Genomic DNA, 25,951 nt, shown 5'->3' on the forward strand with positions numbered 1-25,951 from the left:
ATCCTGATCCGAAAATCTGCATATGGTTTCTCCTGCTGACTATAAAGCGCCGAGCGTGGGGCAAATCGAGGGGGAGAGAAGAGTTTTTGTTTCGGGCTCGAGTTGGAGTAAGAGTTTCGGTTTCGGGCTCGAGTTGTAGAGAAGAGTTTCTGTTTCGGGCTCAAGTTGGAGGTTTTTCTGTTTCGGGCTCGGGCGAGTCGTGGCGGCGGCGGCGAAGTGTGGCAGCAGCAGTCAAGACGGGTCTGGAGGAGAGTCGGTCTGTCGGGGTTTGGAGTCTGTCGGGGAGCTGCAGAGAGGAGAAGCCGGGAACGCGGTCGAGGGCGCAGTGGAGTCGCTCGTTGCGGGACCCAAGCAAGCCAGCTATCCTCTTTCCCCAGAGCATCAATAACCCCCCCCCTGTTCCCCCCCCCCGCGCTGAGATAGTGCGAAAAGGGGGGCCCCGTTCCCACCCCATTCCAGGCAGTGCCAGCGAGGCCCGCGGAGGAGCGCGGAGTCGGGGCGCTGCTGCCATTTTGCGGCTCATCACCAGACCGGTAGGCTCGACGCGGTCTCGGCCCCAGGCCCGTCTGCCCCCTTGTAGTTGAGGGTGGCCCCTTTTTCTTTTGATTTTGAGTATATGTGTTGGCGGCGCCGTCTGTAAAGTAAAACTGTGTAAGTGTTGCCGTGTGCTCGCGTAGTCGGTAGTAGATCTGCATTGTGTTTCTTTTGTTGCATTTGCTTTTGGTGCATAATTGTTGTGTTTCTTTTACATTTGCTTTTGGTGCATAATTGTTGTAATTGTATATGCGTGCTTTCCGTTTGCCACGGAATAAATGTGAATTATGTTGAACTGTTTTTCCCGTTTCGCTTCGTCTTTTCTTTAATTGAATCTCCATCTTACTTCACGTAAAGGGTTGGTCGTGGGCTAAATACGCCCAATAATTAATCGGAACCGTCGAGGTTGACGATAACACTGCTCGGTTATCCCGATAGTACGGAACGGGTCGCTTAAAGTGGCCCGTGTCCGAAGTCGACCTGCGGCGAGGTGCGATAGCCCGGTCTACCCTCCGTGTGGGTACTTAGGTAGGTCGAATTTGGCGAACAACCCTATCCCACGCGGGGGGCCGATTGGCACGATCGTGGTGTGGCCGAAAGGCCCACCCGTGACTAGTTCCCGGCGTTAGTCCGAGAGGGTCACGACGGAATTGTCCATCCGGTGGGCAAAGTGCCGCGATTCGAGTTACGTGGCCGCTCGCACGCCGGCGGGCGCGAATCCGCAACACTGGTGTCAGGAGTGGGATACAAACTCATCCCCCTCCTCGCGGCCCTGGTATCGGAGAGCGGGAAAACGGGCTCTCCTGTCTCCAGCTAAATTCACGAGAATCGGTCCAGGGGTGAGAGGAGCGACCACCGATTCCCTCCAAATTACGAGCGATTTAAATTAACCCTTTACGAGAGATAAGATGGCGTCTCAAGGCGAGCGGGAGCCGGGGGTATTAGGTATGTGTCGTCATGTAGGATCCATGGCCCAGGTCGGTTATTTTTATAATTATAACCCCACCACTAACTGTGGTCAGTGGGAGCGGCTTGAGCACGAACTTTGCCAGCAAACGGAGTCGCACAATGGCAGCGCGATCGCACCTCAGCGCAGCACGGAGCGGGCTGATATTAATGGCACAGCACGAGGCGTGAGCTCCCAGTCACCGATTCAAGGCACGTGGTCACGGCATGTGCCATGGCAGGCGTGGCAGGATGACTATGCGAGCATTGGCAGGCTTCAGGCACAATTGGGGGATGTCTTGGAAAAGGTGATGCGTTATGAAGAATATATCGAGGAGGTGCAAAGTGGAGTGGACGAGTCACAACGGCACGCAGACGCGCTTCAGAAAAATTACGTGTACGGGGGGACACAGCGATTGGACGATTTACTGGAACGAATTCGGTGGCAAAAACATGACTTGGCCAATAGAGTCGACAAATTATGTGGAAAAAAGAATTTGGTTGTGTTTTATACCAGTCAGTTGGAATATGCGAAGAGCAAACTGAACAAAAGAATAGAGGAACAGCAGATTGGTATCTCCCAGGAAAGGAAACAATGGGAGGTAGAATGGAAAACCGAGCTCGAAAAGAAACAAAAGGAGCACGACTTGGAAGTAAAACAATTAATGGAAAAATTATTGGAGGAAGCAAGGTGGTTCAAAGAACTGGAGGGGAGAGTGAGGGAAATACAGTTGGAAGAGAAAAAATGTGAACACGATGGGGAGTTGGAACAATTGAAGGAAGAGATAAGAACAGGCAATCAGGAAAGAGAAAGCCTAGAATGGAAGATAAAAAGAGGAGAGAGACAGCTGGAGGAAAGGACAGAGGAATTGCTGGAAAAGTCAGAACAGTTCAAAGAACTGCAGGGAGAATTGAGGGAGGAAGGAGAAAGGAAAACAAAGCTCGAAAAGGAAAAACGCAAACAAGATGGGGAATTGGAACTACTGAAGCGAGAGGTAAGGGCAAGCCAGTTTAAAAGAGAAATCCTGGAAGGGGAGAGAAGAATGGGAAAGGAATGGCAGAAAAAACTAAATGAATACAGTAAAAAAGGGACGAATTGAGGAGGGAAGCAGTGGAAAGAAGAGATGAAATGAGTGAAGAAGCACGCAAATTGAGAAAGGAATTGGAAAAGAAAGCTTCTGAGTTACAGAAACACCAAAACAAAGAGAGGGAATTACAAAACGAGTTGAGGATGGTGAGAGAAGAAAGAACGACAACAGAGAACGAAACGTTAAGGAACCACACTGTACAGATCGAACAGGTGGAAGCGAAGGCCATATTAAAGAATGAGATGCAAGAAAGAGTAATGACGGAAGAACGAATCAGACAGGAGAAGGAAGTCAGCCAACTGAAAGAAATAACGAGATTGCAGAATGAGGAACAAGAAAGAGTACTGAAAGAACAAGGAATGAGACAGGAGAAGGAAATCAGCCAACTGAAGGAAACCACGAGATTGCAGAATGAGATGCAAAAAAGAGTAATGAAGGAAGAACAAATAAGACAGGAGAAGGAAGTCCTTCAATTAAAGGAAACGATGAGATTGCAGAACGAGGAACAAGAGAGACAGTGGAATAAAAAACTGAAAGAGTATGAATTTGAAACTGAACGACAAAAGGAAAAAAATAGGTTGGAATACGAGGAGAAGTTGAAGGAGCAAGGAATCAAGCAGGAAGGAGAAATCAGGAGATTGAAGGACAAAAGGAGATTGGAGAGGGAAGAACGAGAGGAACAATGGAATAGAAAACAAAAAGAACATGAATCTGTGGTTGACCAATTGAAAGAAAAGCTGAGGCTGGAGTACGAGGAGATAGACAAAGAACAGCGAATGAAACACAAAATGGAGATGAACCAAATGAAGAAAACCATGAAACTGGATAAGGAAAGACAGGAGAGGAAACAAGGAAGAGTAATGAGACAGCAGCAAATGAAACACAAAATGGAGATGAACCAAATGAAGAAAACCATGAAACTGGAGAAGGAAAGACAGGAGAGGAAACGAGGAAGAGTAATGAGACATCAGCGAATGAAACAAAAAAAGGAGATTAACCAAATGAAGAAAACCATGAAACTGGATAAGGAAACACAGGAGAGGAAACAAGGAAGAGTAATGAGACAGCAGCAAATGAAACACAAAATGGAGATTAACCAAACGAAGCAAACCATGAAACTGGAGAAGGAAAGACAGGAGAGGAAACTTCTTCTTCTTCTTCCTCTTTCGGCTTACTCCCGTTAGGGGTCGCCACAGCGGACCAACCGTCTCCATTTCGCTCTATCCTAAACATCTTCCATTGACACTCCAACCACCTGCATGTCCGCCCTCACCGCATCCATGAACCTCTTCTTTGGCCTTCCTCTTCTCCTCCTGCCTGGCGGCTCCATCTTCAACATCCTTCTCCCGATATACTCCGTTTCCCTCCTGTGCACATGTCCAAACCATCTCAATCTCGCCTCTCTCACTTTGTCTCCAAACCGTCCTACCTGCGCTGTCCCTCTAATATACTCATTTTTTATCCTATCCATCCTCGTCACTCCCAACGAGAATCGCAGCATCTTTAACTCTGCCACCTCCAGCTCTGCTTCCTGTCTTTTTGTTAGCGCCACCGCCTCCAAACCATACAACATAGCTGGTCTCACTACCGTCTTGTATACTTTCCCCTTCACTCTTGCAGCTACCCTTCTGTCACAAATCACTCCTGCAACTCTTCTCCACCCACTCCATCCTGCCTGCACTCTCTTTTTCACTTCTCTCCCACACTCTCCGTTACTTTGGACAGTTGATCCCAAGTATTTAAACCAATCCACCTTCCCCACCTCAACTTCTTGCAACTGCACCATACCACCACCCTCCCTCTCATTTACGCACATGTACTCCGTCTTACTCCTACTGACTAACATTCCCCTTCTCTCCAGTGCGTACCTCCACCTCTCAAGGCTCGATTCAGCCTGCTCCCTACTCTCCCTACAGATCATGATGTCATCCGCGAACATCATAGTCCATGGAGACTCCAGTCTGATCTCGTCCATCAACCTGTCCATCACCATTGCAAACAGGAAAGGGCTCAGAGTCGATCCTTGGTGCAATCCCACTTTAACCTTAAACCGGTCCGTCATTCCTACCGCACACCTCACCGCTGTCACACTGTCCTCATACATATCCTGCACGATCCTCACATACTTCTCCAACACTCCTGACTTCCTCATACAATACCACAACTCCTCTCTTGGCACCCTATCATAAGCTTTCTCTAAATCCACAAACACACAATGTAACTCTTTCTGGCCTTCCCTATACTTCTCCGTCAACATTCTCAAAGCAAACATCGCATCAGTGGTGCTCTTTCCTGGCATAAACCCATATTGCTGCTCACAGATCGTCACCTCTCCTCTCAACCGAGCTTCCACTACTCTTTCCCACAACTTCATGGTGTGGCTTAACAACTTTATCCCTCTGTAATTTCCACAGCTCTGCACATCACCCTTATTCTTGAAAATCGGAACCAGTACACTTAATCTCCACTCCTCCGGCATCCTCTCACTTTCCAAGACTTTATTAAACAATCTGGTTAACAACCCCACTGCCATCTCTCCTAAGCACTTCCATGCCTCCACTGGTATACCATCTGGGCCAACCGCCTTTCCACTTTTCATCTTCTTCATAGCAGTCCTCACTTCATCCTTACTGATCCACCCCACTTCCAGATTCACTATCTCCACCTCTTCCAACCTTCTCTCTCTCTCATTTTCTTCATTCATCAGCTCCTCAAAGTACTCCATCCACCTTCTCAACACACTCTCCTCGCTCGTCAGCACATTCCCATTTGCGTCCTTTATCACCCTAACCTGCAGCACATCCTTCCCAGCTCGGTCCCTCTGTCTTGCCAATCGGTATAAATCCTTTTCCCCTTCTTTTGTATCCAACTTCTCATACAGCTCGTCATATGCCTTTTCCTTGGCCTTTGCCACCTCTCTTTTTGCTTTTCAACGCCACTCCTTGTACTCCTGTCGACTTTCTTCATCTCTCTGACTATCCCACTTCTTTTTCGCCAACCCCTTCTTCCTTATACTTTCCTGTACTTCCTCATTCCACCACCAAGTCTCCTTATCTTCCTTCCTCTGTCCAGATGTCACACCAAGTACCTTCCTAACTATCTCCCTCACAACTTCTGCTGTCGTTGCCCAATCATCCCACCCATCTTTACCACCATCCAACGCCTGTCTCACCTCCTCGCTAAATTTCACGCAAGTCTTCCTCCTTCAGCTTCCACCATCTGGTCCTTGGTTCAGCCCTCACTCTCTTCCTCAACCTCACCTCTAAAGTCATCCTACAGACCACCAATCGATGCTGTCGAGCTACACTCTCCCCTGCCACAACCTTACAGTCACTAATCTCTTTCAGGTTGCATCTCCTACTTAAGATGTAATCCACCTGTGTGCACTTTCCTCCACTCTTGTATGTCACCCTGTGTTCCTCCTTCTTCTTGAAATACGTGTTTACCACTGCCATTTCCATTCTTTTTGCAAACTCTACCACCATTTGCCCTTCCACATTTCTCTTGTTGAGACCGTACCTCCCCATCACCTCCTCATCCTCTTTATTCCCTTCCCCAACATGTCCATTGAAATCTGCTCCAATCACCACTCTTTCATCCTTGGATACACTCTCCACCACTTCATCTAACTCACTCCAGAAATCTTCTTTATATTCCATCTCACACCCCATATGTGGGGCATATGCACTGATGACATTCATCATCACCCCTTCAATTTCCAACTTCACACTCATCACTCGGTCAGACACCCTCCTCACCTCCAATACCCTCTTGACATGATCTTCCTTCAGGATTACCCCGACACCATTTCTCCTCCCATCCACACCATGGTAGAACAGTTTGAAACCACCTCCAATGCTCCTCGCCTTACTCCCCATCCACTTGGTCTCTTGTACACACAGTATGTCCACCTTTCTTCTCTCCATCATATCAGCCAACTCTCGCCCTTTGCCAGTCATCGTCCCAACATTCAGAGTTCCAACTCTCACCTCCACACTTCTACCCTTCCCCCTCTCCCACTGCCTCCGGACTCACCTTCCCCGTCTCCTTCTTCGCCCAGCAGTAGCACAATTTCCACTGGTACCCTGCGGACCACCGGTACCGGTGGCGGTCGTTGGTAACCCGGGCCTCGACCGATCCGGTATGGAAATTCGTTTTGTTGTCCGCATAATGATTTGGCATCGGTTGTTACGCCGGATGCCCTTCCTGATGCAACCCTGGTCGCCTCTTACGACACACAGGGATATGGTACACCTATTCTAACCGGGGCATACAGGAGAGGAAACAAGGAAGAGTAATGAGACAACAGCGAATGAAACACAAAAAGGAGATGAACCAAATGAAGCAAACCATGAAACTGGAGAAGGAAGGACAGGAGAGGAAACGAGAAAGAGTAGTGAGAGAACAGCGAATGAAACACAGGAAGGAAATGAGCCAATTGAAAGAAACAATGAGATTGGAAAACAAAGAGCAGGAGGAACAGTGGGAGAGAAAACAACAACTATATGAGTGTGAAATTGAACAACTAAAACGGAGAGCGAGATTGGAGTCAACGGAGATTGAGGAGCTCCGGAGGGAGAACGAACAGCTAATGGGGCTCAGAGAGAAAGAACGACTCAGATGGGAAGGAAAAAGGAACCAGGAAGAGATAGAAATAAGGAACAAGGAGAGAAAATGTATAGAGACATGGGAGACAAGACGAGCTGAAAGTAATTTGGAGGGAGAGAAAAGAACAATTAAGACGGAAAGCAAGGAGGAGGTACGCGGAGATCGTGAAAGAGCAAGGAGTGAAACAGAGGGAAGGACGGGAGCGACTTAAGGAGAAAGCAAGGTTGACCTACATAAAGATAAGGGAAAGACGCCAGAAAGAAGCAGAGACTAATAGACACGAGCGGACAACAGAAACGAATAAATGTACAGAGACACGGGAGATGGGAACGATAGAGGGAAGACTACACGATGAAGATTGGGTTAGAGACGAACACACACACACGGAGGTAGTGGAGGATAATGGGGGTGAGCTCGCGGAACGTGTAGGGACTCGGTGCGAGCAGCGGGATGGCCTGCGAGCAGCGGGACGAGGGGAGGGAGTATGCCCCCTTGAGGCGAGTCACGACCAGGTGGGTTCGGTCGTGCTTTGCGAGGTTGAGGGGAGGAGTGCTGCGAACGGGTTCACGGAGAGCTTGGGGGGTATAGAGGCCCCGGAGACCCTTGTGGGGACACGAATCCCCAGTGTGGTTGTCCCAGTGTGTATGTGGTGCAAGAGGTGAGTGCGTCCCCGTGTGTGGAAGCGACCCCGTGTGTGAGTGGTGTGGTGGTAAGTGTGCCGAAGGGCGTGCTCCCCAGCACGCCGTGTGTAAAAGGGGCGCCGCAAGTGGAAGAGGCCGTGTGTGTGAGTGAAACGGCCAGTATGAATGGAGCACCGCGAGTGAGTGGAGCCACGTGTGTGAGGGAAATGGCACGAGTGAGTGGAAGGCCGCAAGTGAGTGGAGCCACGTGTGCAAGGGAGGTGGCATGCGTGAGTGAGCGGCCGAGTGTGAGAGAGACAGCGTGTGTAAGGTCGCTGTGTGTAAGGGAGATATCGGTTGGCATGCGGGAGCACGCAGCCGCGTCTCCCGATGTAAATGTGATGGAATGGAGAGTGAGTGTCGTGGCACGCGGGAGTGTGTGTGTTGAATGGAGACGACAACGGCGACAGAGGAAAGAAAGCCGGGTAGCGGCTGAAGCTGTTTTGGGGACCGCGCCGGGTTCACCCAGCAGCGAGCGCGAGGTCCGTGCTGTGCAACGCACGAGGCCCCCACGTGCTCGCTTGTGGGAGTGAAGCCCGGTCAGGAAACGAGCGCGGTGAATGTTGCCGATCCCGCGACGGACAAAGTTTAGGCAGGTAAACGAATTTGGACCGGACAGGTTCTCCACGCGAGCGGGTGTGTTAAGCTGCAATGGGCAGAGCACATGTGTTCGCGTGGGGAACCCCTCGAGACGAGGGGCTTGTGTTTTTTTTTATGCGCACAGTGACGTCATGGCTGCACATGGGGTTGGAATCCGGCAGGAGGGGTATCCCTGCCGGATGGTATCGTCCAAGGAGGGACGAGGTACACGTGCAGCTGCATGACGTCACGGGCAGGTGCAAAGTGCGCGAGCTGTGAGTTGCCGCGCTGGTGCTGCGCACGTGGAAAAAAAAAAAAGCAAGCCTCACTTTCGGGTGCACAGGATTCCCGGGCAAGGGGTGGAAGACCCCCTTACCTGGGCACAGGATGAAACTAGCTAGGGGGAAGGGTTAGCTTAGCTAGACCGGCTCCATGGGGCAGGGGTAAGTCCTCATGGGGCCCGTGGAATGTATTAGTTAGAGGGATTGTTAGTCAGATTTAGGTTGGGAAATGGATTAAATGGATTATTTGGAGACAGTGACTGACAATGAGTGTGTAGTGGGGACATAGCTTAGCTACGTAGTGTTAAATGGAACGTGCTATAGTTTAAGGGACGACGTGGGAGCACGAGTTAGGTAGGGGAGGTAGTTAGAAGGATGGCAGAGTTCAGCGGTGTGTGTGTTGAAAAGTTGTGAGGTGAGTACATGTTGAGTGAGTGAGGCCAGCGGGTCTGTGTGTGTGGAGCGAATGTGGAATGCATGGTGCGATGAGTGATTGGGGGGAGGAGTGACTCCCGCCCAAGGGACCCCCGGGGTCAGTATAAAGTAAGTGAGCTGGGTTAGTCAAATTGAAAAATGGAAGTCGTTTTGCTGTTGGTGGGAGAGTAGGCTCGAAACCCGTTTGGAGGGGTGCAGGAGCCCTGTTGACGGGCTGGGAGCGTGGCTGCGAAAGGTGAGTATCGCTGAGTGGGTACCCCGGGCACCAGGCTAGTCGGCCGTGGTAGGCCAAGGGCCCATGGGGGGCCGGGATAGCATATTGGGCACGGGTGCGCCCGCTTGGTGGAAGGGCCCGGGGCGCCAGTAGCCGCATGGGCAGTGTTGTGGGCACGGGTGACCCTCGGAAAGGGGCCTGGGAAGCCAGCCTGCTACGTGTGCGTTTCAGGGGAGGTGCCATGGGGGCACTCCCCGGTGTTTAGGAGTTGGTAGGCTCGGAGGCAGTGTAGTGCCCGGGGGTGCCATCGTAGGGGAATCGGCAGAGGGTAGTGCCTGCCAAGGGAGCCACGCGTCCCAGCCATGAGACCGTGTGAGGGCACGGAGAGAAAATTGGGGGGCGAGGGCCGAAATTGTGAGGACACCAACACAGGCGACGGGAATCTGGGTTGTTAGAACCAATAGCTTAAGCGAGAGGCGCTTGTTGAAAGCCCCGGGGTAGTTTAAAGGTTAATGGTTAGGGTAGATTAGGAAGTACCCCTTCGCACCATCCATCCCTTCGCTCTCGTTGTGGGCCGCTGGACCCACTTTGTGTTATAGATCGCTGAACTCTGGGGAGGCCATCCTGAGGCTTGAGTTGGGCCTCGAAACAGGACGCTAGCTCTCCCTTATTCCCCTCCGGGAAGGGAACGTAGGGGTTGTGAATAGGCTAGGTGACAGGATAGGTTAGCCGAACAAGGACGATAAAGGGGGTTAGGGGACGAATTATAGAGGGGAAGTAAACATAAAAACAACAAAAATATAAGTTGGGGCTAAATTGGGGGTTACAAATTAAGGGGGTGGGTATGGACAGTGACAGGCAAAGGCGATAGGTGAGAGGGAGACAGTCGGCAGGTCCGAGCCCGCCTTCCGAGTGGCCAGCACCACCGCACTCCCTCCACCAACCTCCACTGCAAGGCAAAGGCCGGCCCACTTCATCGGCAGCTGTTGTTTTGCTGCAAGGCCTGCAGCTGTGTTCCTTCAAGACCTGTGCCGGCCAGATCGTCTGCCGGCTGTGTTTGCCTGCAATAGCCTTGCTCTGCAGGCTGTGGTTGCCTGCTCACCTTTGCCATGCCATGCCCACTGCCCCTGTTCACCAGGCCCGTTCAATTTTTGCTTTGCCCCCCCTGTTCATTTCCATGTGCGCCAGGATCCGCAAGGCAACAGTTTGCAAGCTGCAAGAACTTCCCTGTTGGCAGCTACAACACGGGCCTGCAGTGGCGGCCCGTGCACCGTGTTTGCGTCCATTCATCCATCCATCTGTTGTGCTCATTGCGTGTGCCACTTGAGCTGGCACGGAGACTGCGTTTGTGCAGCCCATGCACCGTTGTGGTTCACTGCGTTCAGTTCAAAAGGGAAGGCCTTGGACTGCGTGTGAGCAGCCGGCCACGTTCCCTGTCACCTGCATTGTTTGAGCCAGAGACTGCATGCGAGCAGCCTGGCTCCCTGCTAACTGCTTTCTTTTTGCAGAGTTCATTGATCCTGGGCCATGGTTTAGTGTAAAATTTGTAAGTTAAGGTTAAGATGTACTGTAAATATGAGTGCGCCCCCGGCATGTTTGTCTTAGCGCCGGCAATTTTATTTAAGTCGTCTGTGTGAGTGGGTTTGTTTAGGTAGTTACTCAGCCCTCAGATTATTTATTTTGGGGACACGAATACCATGAATGTCGCACTCAGGGATCTGTAGGTAAAACGTACTAGGGGAGAACTACACATGATGGCACACGAAAATTTGACGACTCGGGACGAGTCTGTAAAAAGGGGAGGGGGTAGTGTTGTGGTTGAGGAAATTCGCAAACCACCATTCAGGTCCCGTAGGTGAGATATCTCTGTAAGTATATGTGTAGTTAGACTAAACCCGTTGTTTCGAGGGAATAAATGCGATTCATTCGGGCTGCGACCCTTCAAGATAGCCGTTTTTCTGTTCTATCTTTATTTTGAACCAACCACGTCTCAACCGCCATCACACAACAACCACCAACCGCAACGCCGCTTCACAACAACAACGCCAACAGCCACGACCTTTACCGTCACAACTCGCTCTCACAATCATCGCATCACCGCCATTCCAAGTGTCACCGTGGCCAGGGACCACCACAATAAACCCTCCACCACCTTCACCTCTCCTCCTTCTGCCGCCATTCCCGCACCGCTTGTGGGCACCGATCCTGGACTCGTACAGGGCGCGCGCCGAGCAGCGGGTGCAAAAAGCGGCCTTTCCGGGGAAGTCGGATCAGGAATGATTCACGCCCACTTCTGTTCCGTCCTATCAGCGAGCGCGGGGCAATTTGGCCCCGCCTCCAGGCGCTTCGGAGTAGAATCGATATATGCAAATTCGAGGATCAGGAATGATTCACGCCCACTTTTCCTCCGTCCAATGGGCGAGCGTGGCTCCGCCCCCGAGCCGATCCTGATCCGAAAATCTGCATATGGTTTCTCCTGCTGACTATAAAGCGCCGAGCGAATCGAGGGGGAGAGAAGAGTTTCTGTTTTGGGCTCGAGTTGGAGTAAGAGTTTCGGTTTCGGGCTCGAGTTGGAGAGAAGAGTTTCTGTTTCGGGCTCGAGTTGGAGAGAAGAGTTTCTGTTTCGGGCTCGGGCCCGAAATTTCAGTCTTTTCACCAAATTCTGTGGTTTCAGTGGTGGGATTTTTGCATACAATATTAGGCTCGTGTAAGAGCTTACACACAAAACGTGTAAAAGGGAGCAGGAGACAAGAGGGGGCGGGAGAGGGAAGCACAAAAAAGTGGGGAACAGAGATATGATGAGATCTGTGGAAGGGAGAGGGGTGGGGCAGGGTACTTGAGGTAAAAAAGATGGACACTAACAGGGACTTTCAGGAAGGAAAGCAGGGAATATGGAGGTGAATTTGGGCTGGATTAAAAGTGGTAGAAAATATCATGGTTTTGAATGAGGGAAGATATGAGATGGTGGTGAACAGCTGTTTTGAAGACCTGGAGGGAAGAGTGGGATTGAAGAGAGTGTGGGAGTTTGTTCCAGAGGCAGGGGAAAAAAGAGGAATGAAAGAGTGGAGGTGAGCAGTGATTCTTGATTTTGGTGGTTTCTTTGCTGCAACTCTGCCATGGGGACTTGATACAAACCCTTCTCCACACAGTGCTGGGCGTGATGTTGATGTTCAGGTCGGCTCTCATTTAATTTTTCAGGTGCTGATGATTTCCTTCCATCACGTAAGCTGAGAAAGTTAAAATGTTTGTCTTGCCCAATTCCTCACTCCAACACAAGTACAACCAGAAGAGCACTCGGTAGAGTGCATACCTCTGCCACGCAATGCCTGATCCACGAGAACATGTTGGGCCCAATACATTTTTGAAATATCATGCTGTACAATAGTATATCGTTTTTGGCCCTATCTCTCAATGGTGAAGAATCATTAAAATAATTAAATAAATCTCGTATCCAGATATGGATTCGGCTCTTCACCAAAATTGAATCAATTCTTCCTTGTCATACACACAACGTGCCCACCAAGTTTCATCCGAACCTGTCCACAACGTTTTGAGATATCGTGCTATATATTAGTTCAGCCCGATTTCTCAATGGTGAAGAATCGCTTTAAAAATTATCAGATCCGGATTTGGATCCTCACCAAAATTGAATCAATTCTTCCCTGTCACACACCCAACATGTCCACCAAGTTTCATCCGAATCCGTCCCAAACATTTTGAGACATCGTGCTCTTTATCGTTTTTGGTCCCATTTCTCAATGAAGAATCACTTTAAAAATTATAGTAGTCAGATCCGGATCTTCACCAAAATATAATCGTTCGTCCTCGTCACAAACCCAACCTGTCTACAAAATTTCATCTGGATCCGTCCACAACTTTTTGAGATATCCTGTACACAAACAAACAAACAGAAAGGTGAAAACACAACCTGAAAACACAAACCTGAAAACACTCGAGGCTTTCAAACCTCGAGTCAGATTCTGCAACCGGTCCAGACGGCATCAGCCAACGTGTCCTCAAAGCCTGCTCTTCTGCTCTTGCTCACCCTCTCTCTGTTCTATTCACCCTCTCATTTTCCCAAGGTCATCTGCCATCTGCTTGGAAATCTGCTAACATCACTGCCCTGCATAAAAAAGGTGCAAAAACAGATCCCTGTAACTATAGACCAATCAGCCTTCTCCCAATCATCAGCAAGGTTATGGAATCCATCATCGCTTCAGACATGAAATCCTTCCTCTTCTCCAATGGCTTGATTTCCAATCATCAATTTGGTTTCAGACCAGGTCACTCTACCCTAGATATGCTGCTACTGCTCTCCCATCAATGGATGGAGGTCCTCAATGCCAGACAGGAAATCCGAGCCGTATCCCTGGACATATCACGTGCTTTTGACACAGTCTGGCACCCTGCCCTACTCACCAAACTCTCTTCCCATGGTATTCAAGGCCATCTCCACTCATGGCTCGCAGACTTCCTCTCCTGTCGCAGTCAACGTGTGGCCCTAAATGGAGTTCTTTCATCCCCTCTTCCTGTGCAGGCTGGAGTTCCTCAAGGTAGCGTTCTGGGCCCTGTTCTTTTTCTGGTTTTCATCAATGATCTCTCGGACTCTCTGGAAAATCCTCTATTTCTCTTTGCCGATGACTCCACCCTCTGCCGTACCATCTGTCATCCCTCAGACCGGCAAGCAGCAGCTTCTTCGCTCACTGCAGATCTGGATAAAATCACAAACTGGTCCAACACGTGGAACATGTCTTTCAATCCAGACAAATCTCACACTCTCACTATGTCTCTTCGAAAGGACCGTTTACAAAACCCCCCCATCCACTTTCTCAACAATCCTCTGGAAGAAGTCTTTTCTTTCAAGCTTCTGGGTCTCACTATCTGCCATGACCTTTCCTGGGAAAGTCACATTTCCAACCTTGCCTCAAAAGCCAGTCGCCGACTGGGAATCCTCCGTCGTGCAAAGTCCTTCCTCGGCCCTCTTGAGCTCCTGACCACTTACAAAGCTTTTGTCCGTAGCCTGATGGAGTACTGCTCTCCCCTCTGGGCTGGTGCTCCTGCCTCCCACCTTTCTCGACTTCACGCTGTCGAAACCAGGGCTTTTAAGATCATTGGCATCTCCCGCAATGAAGCTGAGTCTTTGGGCCTCTCACTCAATCACCGCAGGTTGGTCGGTGGTCTTTCTGTCTTCTACCGACTCCTCTCCAGCCTTGCCCCCCTGCTCTCTCTGTGATTTGTCCCAACCACATTTCCACAGGGCGCTCAAGGTCCGCCAACAACCCCCTTCTGGTAAAACTACCAAAATCACGAATCACTGCTCATCTTCACTCTTTCATTCCTCTTTTTTCCCGCCTTTGGAATAAACTTCCTCACTCTATTCTTTCCCATTCTTCCATCCAGGCTTTCAAAACAGCTGTTCACCACCACCTCTTATCTTCCCCCATCCAAATCCTCGATCTTTTCTACCCCCGATAATCCACCCAAGCCCACTTCCTTCAATTCTCCTGCTTTCCTTCCTGAAAGTCCCTGTAATGTCCATCTTCCCCTCGACATGTTCCCCTTCCCATCCCCATCCCTCCCCCTTCCACAGTTCACCTGTGTCTGTTCCCCAATGTTTTGTCCCTTCCACTCCCGCCCCTCTTGTCTCATGCCTCCTTGCTGTGAGTTGTGCGTTAGCTCTCATACGAGCCTCGACCAAGGTATACAAAAAAAAAAAAAAAAAAAAAAAAAAAAAAAAAAAAAACCTTCTTCACCTTCGGTGGCAGAGGTAATAAACCATGTTTTGTGTGCATGTTAGGAAGAGTACTTTATGAGACGCCCTCCCCCACACTTTTTATGTCGAGTAAGGTAAAGAAAGATGGACCACTGTATAATCTATATTCCACTCAGTTCCTATGTTCAGCATACTGAACAGTTTTAATGTCCAATTGCCTGCTATACTGTTGCGAGAGAGCCCTCTGGTGTGGATGTTCAGGATACCCAATATATAACAAGGACAGAGTAGGTTAAAAGTGTGGGCAGGTGGGTGGGGGGGGTGGATGGGGAGAAGTGGGACATTTTTTTGCCACTTTACTCCACTATTGTACATCCATCCACCAACATCTCACACATTAGATTACCATTTTGTGTAATAATACAACATACCATTTGTGATTCTATTAAAATAGATATAGTAAGCCCTTTGTTCTGTTTCTCCAGATGTTTTTGAAATTTGGCAATTTAACAAGAAGTTTAAGCTTTGTTGCCATTTTTTACTGGGAGGCCGGTTACCAGACGTCTGGATACCACCCACCCATTGGGACCATACTCTGTGCAGAGCGTTGGTGCAACCTAAGCAGTCTCCTTGGCAATTGGACACAATCCTGAACGTGTCGCCACTCCGACACAGATCCACCCATTGGGACAATTGATGACATTAGTTTCCAATTGATGACATTAGTATGTTGGTGGAGTTCTCTTCAATTGTGAGTCGCACCAGCACTTCACAAAGGCAAAGCATGAAGGTTGTCATCTTACCCCCTTTCAAAACAGTGAGCAAAAGATTCAAGTTGGCAAGGGATAATCTGTATTAACTAACCTAGACTAATTCCCAAGGATATAAATTTGCAGTGCAGTTATGGTACTCACATGAAAATGTTTCATATAGTCTTGGCCAGTGTTTCTCAGCCAGATTTACCAGATGACCCACCCGTCCTGGTATTTGATTGCTGTGACCTGTTATCCCCCTGTTATCCCTACAAGGGTTTTAAAAAAAACCAAAAAAACCCACAGGAATGAAGATTTTGAAAAAAAATCCACTTTACTGGGGAAAATACTGGGTTTATTCAAGTGGGGGGGGGGTTTAACCAGGTGGGGAAAACTGGGCTGGACCTATTAGTTCCAACCCTGACTACAGGAGTAACAAAAAGGCCCGAATCTGGGCCAGTTTAAATTTATTTTTGCCCACATGTCAATTTGGAGACTATTCTTAATCAGTGAACAACGGAACTCACTCTCGACATCGATCAGCCGGTTTATTGCTTCAGTTTTGATCACTAAGCTTGAGAATGCAAGTTCACATGGGTAAAGTAGTTGGGAACATCACTAGGATTTGTGCAATACTGAGCGCAGACAGCTCGTGACCCCCCCCTCCCCAGGAAACCCACTCATGGCCCCCCATTTTGGGGTCACGACCCACTATTTGAGAAGCACTGTTCTAAGTGGCAGGTCATAAACTAGTTGGCATCAGGATAAGTAAGGTATGGTGGTATATTATATGATTACTGTTGCTGTGAGAATTTCATGCCTGGTGTTGGCTGAATGGTTAGGGTGGAGGGCTTGGGATCCTAGGGTCCTGACGACAAATCCAGCTTGGCCGTTCAATTAATACCGGGTGGGGTTGACAGCTTGTTGTTCTTCCGACGTCGGTAAAATGAGTACCAGCTTACTGGGATGATCGAGCCATTCGAGTATCCTGTGTCGGAGTGGTGACCTTTCCAGGATTGTGCCCAAGAGCTCAGGAGACTGCTTCGGAAGCACTGACGCTCTGTACAGAATGTGCTCCCAATAGATGGAGAATTTCAGTGTACACCATCCTCTGAAAGTGAGTTACGATGAACTAGGTACTTGTGCTGTGTTTGCAAAGACTTACTCAGTAGCATACCACTTATTAGTCCATGGCCCCAGGTTGATTACCTACTCCGAAGACTTGACGTACTAACTTGTATTTACCAAGACCCGGTCTCAAAACTACTCCACACTAACCCTTCCGTGTGAACACACCATACGTATAAACAATGAAATAACTAGAGGTCAGAGAACACCTTACCCCATTCAGTCTTGATAAAAAGAACATGGGAATGGTCATTTAAAAACTCTTGCTTTGTGTTTCTGAGCATGATCTATACTTCCACAGAACCACCATTTTGTCTGAATATCAATATCCCCCAATACTGAGAGTGCGAGCAGTAAATTTGATTTGCCGAGATAGCGCAAAATAACGTAATAGTTTGTCCAAGTACTGATAAATATGGGGGTTTTAAAAGTGTCAAAAAGGCTATTTTTATTTGAGTGTTCAAGTTTCTATTTAAATTGAAATAAAAGGTTTTAAACGTTGTGGAAAAAATAAATAAATGTTTTTCAGAAGTTGACCACCGTTGATGCACCATCTTTGACACCACTTTTTTTTAACAAGTTACATTAGTTCGTGCCCTTTATGTTGCCCCTAAAAACAGTAACTTTCATGTTTGGAATTATTTTCAATCTTGTTTGACTGCCAGACAGACAAAAAATTACTTTACTCCTCTGTGCGCATGCGAGATCGGGATGAGATTCTGTATAATTTGTCAAATTCAGAGCTAAAGTACTGCTAAGCTGCTGGTTCGTGTTCCGATTCATGTTCAAAATAAAAAAATTCTATTGAAATCAAGTTGTTCCTCAATCAGAGAGCGACGTCTGTCGACAGACAAACAAACAAACAAAGGGAACCAATTGCTTCACCCCACTTTTTGCTTTGCACGCAGGTAAATCTACACAGATCCACAACACAAAGGGGTTGATGTGTGGAACTCCATTTTGTTCATGACTACCATCATAAAGTAGGCAGACCGAGTCTCGAAATGAGGGATCAGAAAGAGAAGACAAAGGGAAAAAAAGAATGGGGAAGCTTTCGCTATCAGTTCCTCGAGTAAAAAAAAAATTCTGACTGTGAGCATAGCTCAGCTGCCAACAGGAAGGAGCACCGATGAACTTCTTCCCGTTCACACCAGATTCTGGGTGGTTGAAGACCGGTCCCAAGCTGGATCATCTCGCCTCTGCCCCAGTCTCGCTCGATCTCGATTTCACACCTCTGGCAACTCTGTGGTTCCAATGTTACTGCATGAGCCGAAACAGCAAATTCACCCTCTCCAGTCAGCCCTGACTGTGAATCTAAAGTTCCAGCATAGCCTCGAGAGTCCGATTATTTTCTTGCTTTCCAGCACCTTCCAAACCATTGAGTAACTTTCCCCTCCACCTATCTTGTGACAATGGATCACCATTCCTTACAGGGCATGGCACGAGTGCTGGGATTGGAGCCAAGACTCCAAAGTTGTGCATTTAATGAGTTGTACAAAATCGACTGCAGCCCATTTCTTTTGAGCGTTTATGTTTGCACAGCTGCTTTGAAACAACAATTCATATGCTGGTTATCCCTGGTCTAAAGCCAAGAGCCCCTTTCATTAGAATAACAAGTTAAATACAGACAAGACAACAGGATATTCAAAAGGCCTTAATGAAGATTCGCAAACATGGATACATTCCTTTCTTAACGACCTCATTGCTTATTGCTCTGGAAATTCAAAGGTACTAACTTTTTAAAACACGCACACACGCACACACGCACGCACGCACGCACGCACACTTCTTTAACAGCTAAAATTAGTGCCACATTCTTGTGTGGTAGGTTGGAAGTTTTAGGCCAGTCTTTCATGAACCCGCTGGCCAGGCCTGACGTTCGAAAAAGGTAATGGCAGGAATTTGCAATTCGTCCATGGTGCTGGTGATAGCTCACCTACTCTTCACAAAAAGGACACCAAGGGATCTTTCACGTCTACCAAGTAATGTCGTGAGACGGGACGCCCGTTTGGCGTGCATTTGAGGGACGGCACACACAGGGATGAACCACGCTGCCTGTGAATCACCGGGATGACAGTTTATAACGAGGTCCAGATTTGAACCCAGGCTCGACGGTTTAGAGACGAGGGATACTGTACTTGCAATGCACCTACAGAATCAATAAGCAACATCGCAATTGATAGCACCGACACCGTTCCCTCCCATGCCCACACCTCAGCTCATAACAGCACTCAAAAAAGTCTAATAAATGCTGAGGTTGTAAATCTTTCAAGGACGATTCCCTGGGTACGCTTAAAGCCATGTACGACAGTACATGCAACGGACGTTGCAAGTTGTTGCATGTCAAGTTTAAAGAGCACAGTTGTTTAAAATAAATAAATAAATAAATAAATAAATAGAAAAAGTCATGCACAATTGTCACATCATGATTTGCAAGTGGAATTTATAGCACACCAGCAGAGCTACCCGTCGCTTCACTGACGGACCGATTAGTCATCCTGTTTGCCCCCTCCTCATCCTCACGTCATGCTCTCCCCTCCCAGTGAAGAGCTTCCTGAGAAAGGCTTATCCTGGATGGTTTGCCATTGCCTTCCCGGCACGTTCCATTTTTAAAAAGCCTTTGGTACGACTCAGCCAGGGTTTGAACCATGGACTTCCCAGACTCAGAGCAGATGCTCTTAAGCGCATCAATTGGTCAGTGATGACACTCCACATTCCAATTGTATGCTTTACACTCAGGAATGTTGGAACTGTCATCATAAAGTCACGTGATCAGATCTGATGTTGGGCACCACAATGTGTGCATTTTGCCTCAAACATGGACGCGTGTGTTGCTGACTTTGAGCAATTGTGCACGATATCTTTTCGTCGTGGGGGACACTCCAATGCGCATTGCACGACAGATATGCTGGAAAACAAATAATGTTTCCTGCCACTTGGAAAGAACATCGGTTTATATAAAAGTGACGGGGAGCTTGCGGTTCACCTTGTGGACGACGAAAGGATGGATCACGTGACTACACTTGCAACTGAGCCATCAATCGCCTACGTCTCCACAACAATTACCCAATGGATTGAAATTTCTTCCGATATGCAAGAATCTCAATATCAAACCATCTCAAAATTAAAGCTGCGGAAATGCACTAATGTATTCAACTGAAGTCTGGCAAGTCTGGATTTTGGAGCAGCCACAGTCCCAAATGCTGAAATCGGTGTTCACCTGCACATTAATATGTAGCCATAAAAAAAACTCAAAAGTCACCGATATCAAAGTGATAAGGACATTCAAAGTCCTGTTACACACAAGCTGCATCGACAGAGCGTCGGCAATGGAATTTTCGAAAGGAAGATTCTTTCTTCTTACGAAACCGAGGCTCATGGAAGAACGAGGGGGCCGAGGACAAATCGTACCGACAGTGGGGCAGCGGGGCAGAAAGCTGGGGAATCGAACAGGAAAAGAGGAAGAGGAGGAAACACGGCAACAAACCTGGACGACGCCCACAAGAGCACGCCGTCTAGACAAGGACACACGCTCAGCACAAATGTACACGCGAAGGTAATCAATGATACATGCAGATACATTACACCGTCAACAACTTTAATCATCGCATCCTGAAGTTCGAGGTTTCCTCAGAAGGTTGAAGCCAGACTATGTCTACGTCGGCAGAAGAAAAGCAATGGACGTTAGTTGTATCAACTAAAAAAAAGTGGATAAAAGCACGTTTACACTTGTGCTCCGATGAAGAGCTAATGCTTGAAACATCATGCGCTTACGGTGTTGAACGCACTCCTAATGATCAAACCTGACGATTTGCATGGATTGCTTCACATGGTGCCTCCTTTGTAAAAAAAAAACGAATGGGCTTCAATAACTCTTGCTGTAAAAACGAGACGTTTCAACATCATGTTGTCGTCGGTTTACGCGATCGCAACGTACTGTGTACGTAGTGCAAGATGCTGGACGTGCCATTTCACAATCGTACACGCAAGTCTAGAGCTGGGATGATGATGATGATGATGATGATGATGATGATGATGATGAGGAGGAGAAGCATTCCTTTCATGTCTTTAGCCACATAGAGCTGCCAAGGCAGGTTTGTCTTAGCGAGGGGGCACAACGCTGGAAGGGTCACCACTTTGATGTAGGATACTCGAACGGCTCATTCTTACAAGTAGGCTGGCGCTTGGTTTTCCGACCTCAGAAGAATGATGGCTGTCAAAACCTGGTGTTGCGTTACAGGCACGACCCTGGCTCAAGCTCAGGACCCTAAGATCTTAACCTCGTAAAACCAACAACAGGCTCAAGTTACATGGTATTTAAACTGCGAGTAAAGACCACAGCACTGGTCTTGGCACGTTCGATAGGTGCACACCCAGAACCAATCTGTGAGCGCTCGTCATGTCTCGCAAGCGAGCCCTTTGCCGTGGCTGCGCAGACGGCGTGCAAGACATTCTTAGCACAATCACGTTGCCATAGCAACGGCAAGACGTCGATTGAATCAAGGTCGATTGTTAATCGTCATAATGACAACTGGTGTCGCTGTAACACGAAGTGATGTACCAGCGCGATGCGGTTGCTGCGCCTCCAGATGGTGCAGCACCGAGCTTCGGCTCACGGTGACGTTACGCAAGTAGGTTCGAGCTGTGGACACGCCGCGGAAAAAGGATCGCAAGTCGAGCAGCTGGCGAAGCTTTTCTGGCTCCTGGCCTGACACACCGAGGGGCGACATGAGCACAGTCATCAGCAAAGCCGGTCGAGACTCGCACCCGAACATACACCTCCCACCCCCCTCCTCCCTCTGCGTTGCGTATTGTCATTCACGGCTTCAGGCATACCCGGGCAATCGTCCTTTCTCGTGAACTCATCGTCATCTGAAGAACATTCGTCGTCATCATCATCATCTTCGATCATCAAGCGTGCCTGCTCCCGCGCTCGGCACAGCACCGGGCCTGGCTCGAGGCCCACGTGTTCGGCCCAAACATTACTCGTGTAAAACTCGGCCGTGTGCGTCGCGGCCAGGTGTCGAAACCTCTGTACGAGGGCGTTCACCCTCGCGGTGGCCCGCCGAGTGTCCCGCAGGGGGTCCGTGCAGCCGGCCGCGGCCCGCATCGCACAGCTGACGGCTCGCCGATGGCGACGCGTGGCCGCCCGAGCGCAGCCAAGCTGGCCCGGACGGTGCGGAGCCGCTGGATCGCACGTGGTTTGCGGTACTACTACTTCCTTCCTTCCTTCCTTGCTTGCTTCCCTGTTTTACCTCCCTGAGTGTAATGGCGATCGTTAATCGGCGACCATCGCCCATACGTGCCGGCTGCGGAACTCTGACCTTCCCTCTCCGTTTGACTATTGACCGTCCTGATTGCGCCGCCGGACCCGCCGGCCGCTCGGTCCACGTCCCGGCTCAATATACACTCTCAAATGGGCAGCAGGTAATATGCTTCCGGTGGAGATGTTTCTTTATCAAGCTCTCCGGTGTGCTCCGTCTTACGGTCGTTCTTCTTCATCCAGTGTGTATCTCTCCTGATCTTCTTCCTCTTCTTCATCGTCCTCCTCTCTTCCATTTTTTTTTTCTTCTTCTTCTTCGTCATATTCCTCTTCCTCCTCTTCTTCTTCTTCTTCTTCTTCTTCTTCTTCTTCTTCTTCTTCTTCTTCTTCTTCTTCTTCTTCTTCTTCTTCTTCTTCTTCTTCTTCATGATAATCATGTCCTTTCTTTCCGTGCGATCGAGTGATTGCCGCACGCCGACTCTGCTCGGCCCCACAAAAACCCATGTTAATTTTTATTTATTTATTTATTCCCAGTTTCGTACTGCTGCCATGGCAACGACCAAGAGATACATTGATATTCCTACTCCTTGTTTTTTTTTTTTTAAACGGCCCATTTATTCCAGGATTCTGGCATTGGCTGAGGAAAGGTGATGGGTCGTCTTTCACGAACCCGCTGGCCAGGCCTGACGTTCGATTGGTGTTTATTTGTTACTAAGAGCACTGGCCCGATGGGCGATCTTGTTCCAAGCGTGTGATACATTCTTCTGACGCATAGCTTTGTTTGGGCGGTGTATGGACAACGGCGAGTTACCTCAATCGCTCCTGAAAAATAAAAAATAAAATTAGCTCGGTTTACGTACATGAAGCAAAACCACATCGACAGCTTGTAATTATTCAAAACACCTCACTGCACTGTTAACGGTGGGGACTTGTAATACCGTGTGGCACCTGGAGCGGCGCTACACGATCACTGATCTCCACACCAACTGGATGAGGTGCCTCCTGTTCATTGGTCGGGCGGTCCTGAAGCCGCCGGAAACGCTCCATCCGCCATATTCCTTCACCCATAACAGGTGAAGCACCATTCATGCATCCATCCGTTGGGACCATACTCTGTGCAGAGCGTTGGTGCTACCTCAGCAGTCTCCTGGGCTAGTTGGGCACAATCCTGGACGGGTCGCCACTCCGACACAGGATACCAGCAAGCTGGCACTCATTTTGCCGACCGCAGAAGGATGACGGGCAGAATCAACCCCACCTGGTATTAATTCAACGGTTATGGGATTTGAACTCAGGATCCTCAGATCCCAAACCCAGCACCCTAACCATTAAGCCAACACCAGGCATACATAAAGCACCGTTTGCGTGAACACTTCAATGTATATATTTCCCATGAAAATTCCGCCTTCGCACTTGATTTTACTCCATTCCCGGGTTGAAAAAAGCATTGTGAGAGTAATTATGACGTACCATCGTGTGCTGCTTACGGTTGTAAAAACCGTGACGGTCGTGATCAAAGAAGAAGCATCACATTTCATTGGTAATTGACTTTCAACTTTGTTTTTCACGAACAGTCCCCTTCATTCCTTTTGGGAGAGAAAATATGGCGGACAAATGGCTTTAAAAAATTAGCTTCCCCTCCTCTCCAATAAGTACATATATGTAGAGATTAGTGTACATGGTACATATTACCAGAGATAATTTGTGTCCACCTCCATCTCCCCAATCCCAAGACCACCAACAAAGATAAAAACACCCCTATACATTAATTGGGGTCATGCTGATACTATGTAGCAAGTCTGGATGTAATCGGCCCAGAACTGTAGGAGTTGCAGCATGATAAACAACCAAGAAGGCGTTAGGTGGTAGCCTAACAGGTATGACAACAACAAAAAAACACCTTTGAGCATGGTTGCAATTTGATACCTGCATCTTGAAGCATTTCCCAGTTATCGTCTTTTTGTCCCTGACCCCAATACTTTAACAAGGGGAACGTCGTTCCCAACGGATTGCCGTCATTTTGGAAATGTGTCATCTGTCCCCCCCCCCCCTCCCGGCCCCAACAGAATTTGTAGGTGATGTTTTCCAATTCATTTGTGTCAAGTTTGACGTCACAAAGCACAAACACTTTTGGTCGTATCTGTTTTGTGCAAATAACGTCACTGTCACCTTGACCTTTGACCTCAAAATATAAAAACATTGACAGCCTCACTTTTGTTCTTCGGAATCCTTTCATAAAGTTTGACGCAGATAGCTGGAAGCGTTCGCGAGTTATCGCACTTACAGACAAACATACAAACAAACAAGCCGGTAGGCGACATGGTGGTCGCTATATAATTGCATACTAGTCGTACAGTTTTTGACGGATCGGGCTGAAATTTTTTGACAAAGAGGTTGATTATAGTGCGCATAAAAGCACAGAAGCCGATTTTTGATTTTTGATTATTATTTTTTTTTAGGATTTTCCAAAAATTTCAAAGTCCCGTTGCTCAGCAACGGTGGTGTCCATAGCAACGGTGCTCAAAAGCATACAACTAGATCCTGGTTTGAACCTACCAGTCAAGTTTCATCAAAATCGGTTGACTTCTCTGGCCTCCAGAGCTGTCCATTACATACATACAGACAGACGGAAAACCTGAGAATAAGGGTAGTCGAGCGACCACCCAACAAACGAGACAGACAGACAAACGAAAAGTCAGAATTAGCTGCGCCAGTGATGGTGGACAGAGGTTATGTATTCACCCCTGTTTGTCTGTCTCTTCATGAGCAGGATATCTCAAAAAGTTGTGCACGGATTCGGCCGAAACTTGGCAGACGGATTGGGTGTGTGGCAAGGACGAATTGATTCAGTTTTGGTGAAGATCCGGATCAGAGAATGTTTTAATTGATTAGTGTGTGTGTGTGTGTGTGTGTGTGTGTGTGTGTGTGTGTGTGTGTGTGTGTGTGTGTGTGTGTGTGTGTGTGTCATTTTTTTTTCTGTGGAGTTCTATTGGAGCTTTCTGATGTGGAGTGTGATGCACCAAAATGATTGTCATGATCTCCTGACTTGATTAGGCTAACTAACCACAACGAACCTGGAAGAATTCCCATGTTTTAAACGCACGCCATGTCAAGGTGTAGAGAGCAGCTCAATAGGTCTTTCTGCCGCATAACGTTCTGATATTACAAAATAAATAACCAAAAGATGATACCATTTTAACAAAGCATATATTAATTAATACTAATAATATTAACAACAATTATAATAGTAGTATCATTTGGCAATAATAATAAACAAACATATAATCCATGCTCTGGCCCAAGCACATTCGTTTTGGTGAAAAGCAAATTAATGCTCAAGCACTATGGCAGACAGGTATGCTCCAAGGCTGTGAAAGCCAGTGAAAATTTGGTCCAGTGGACCAACGAGCACAAGAGTATTTCAAAAAGTTGTGGACGAGTTATGACAAAACTATGTGGATGAGTTGGTGAGATGACAAGAACAAGCCGATTCGATTTCGGTTCAGATCAGCAGATTCAGATCTGGCCTATCAGTGGGATATAAAATGTAAACTATTCAGCCTGGCAGAGGTATGCGCTCTACCGAGTTCCGGTTGAGTTTCGTCGTTGTTGGAGCTGAGATTATCTTTCGTATAATTGTGTACAAGTGCAGAATGAAAATCCTAATCACAAGGATTGATGAGACAGATCTTAGGACCGCAGACCGTGCAGCATCCAAAATATTCAATGGT

At 48.1% G+C, this 25,951-nt stretch overlaps 2 protein-coding genes across 22 annotated transcripts in view; one reads left to right on the top strand and one right to left on the bottom strand.

Annotated features, from left to right (window-relative positions):
* Positions 1-25,951, bottom strand: part of METTL25 (methyltransferase like 25) — a 115,405-nt gene that overhangs the window by 76,571 nt on the left and 12,883 nt on the right. For 13 of the 15 annotated variants that reach the window (XR_015058983.1, XR_015058990.1, XR_015058985.1 and 10 more), the window contains exons 1-2: positions 21,794-22,067; positions 21,519-21,665 (exon numbers count right to left, since the gene is read on the bottom strand). The exons of 1 other annotated variant lie outside the window; for it this stretch is intronic. Coding sequence is in view for 8 of the 14 variants with exons in the window: in XM_085884191.1 (XP_085740317.1) it covers positions 21,519-21,665; positions 21,794-22,067 (421 nt within the window). In the remaining 6 variants the exon portion in view is untranslated. Of the gene's footprint in view, positions 1-6,602; positions 8,506-21,518; positions 21,666-21,793; positions 22,068-25,951 lie in introns of those variants that run through there. One more of the 15 variants, XR_015058991.1, reaches the window with a different exon arrangement.
* Positions 20,269-25,951, top strand: part of LOC147024368 (proline-rich protein 5-like) — a 57,486-nt gene continuing 51,803 nt past the window's right edge. For 3 of the 7 annotated variants that reach the window (XM_085884206.1, XM_085884202.1, XM_085884205.1), the window contains exon 1: positions 21,901-22,165. In XM_085884206.1, the coding sequence (XP_085740332.1) occupies positions 22,089-22,165 (77 nt within the window). In that variant the 5' untranslated portion in view covers positions 21,901-22,088. Of the gene's footprint in view, positions 20,514-21,900; positions 22,385-23,274; positions 23,294-25,951 lie in introns of those variants that run through there. The other 4 variants (XM_085884199.1, XM_085884200.1, XM_085884204.1 and 1 more) reach the window with 3 other exon arrangements.

Source organism: Eptatretus burgeri, chromosome 6, assembly GCF_056783735.1.
Source record: "Eptatretus burgeri isolate ZD-2024b chromosome 6, Ebu_testis_v1, whole genome shotgun sequence".
NCBI classification, from domain to species: Eukaryota; Metazoa; Chordata; class Myxini; order Myxiniformes; family Myxinidae; genus Eptatretus; species Eptatretus burgeri.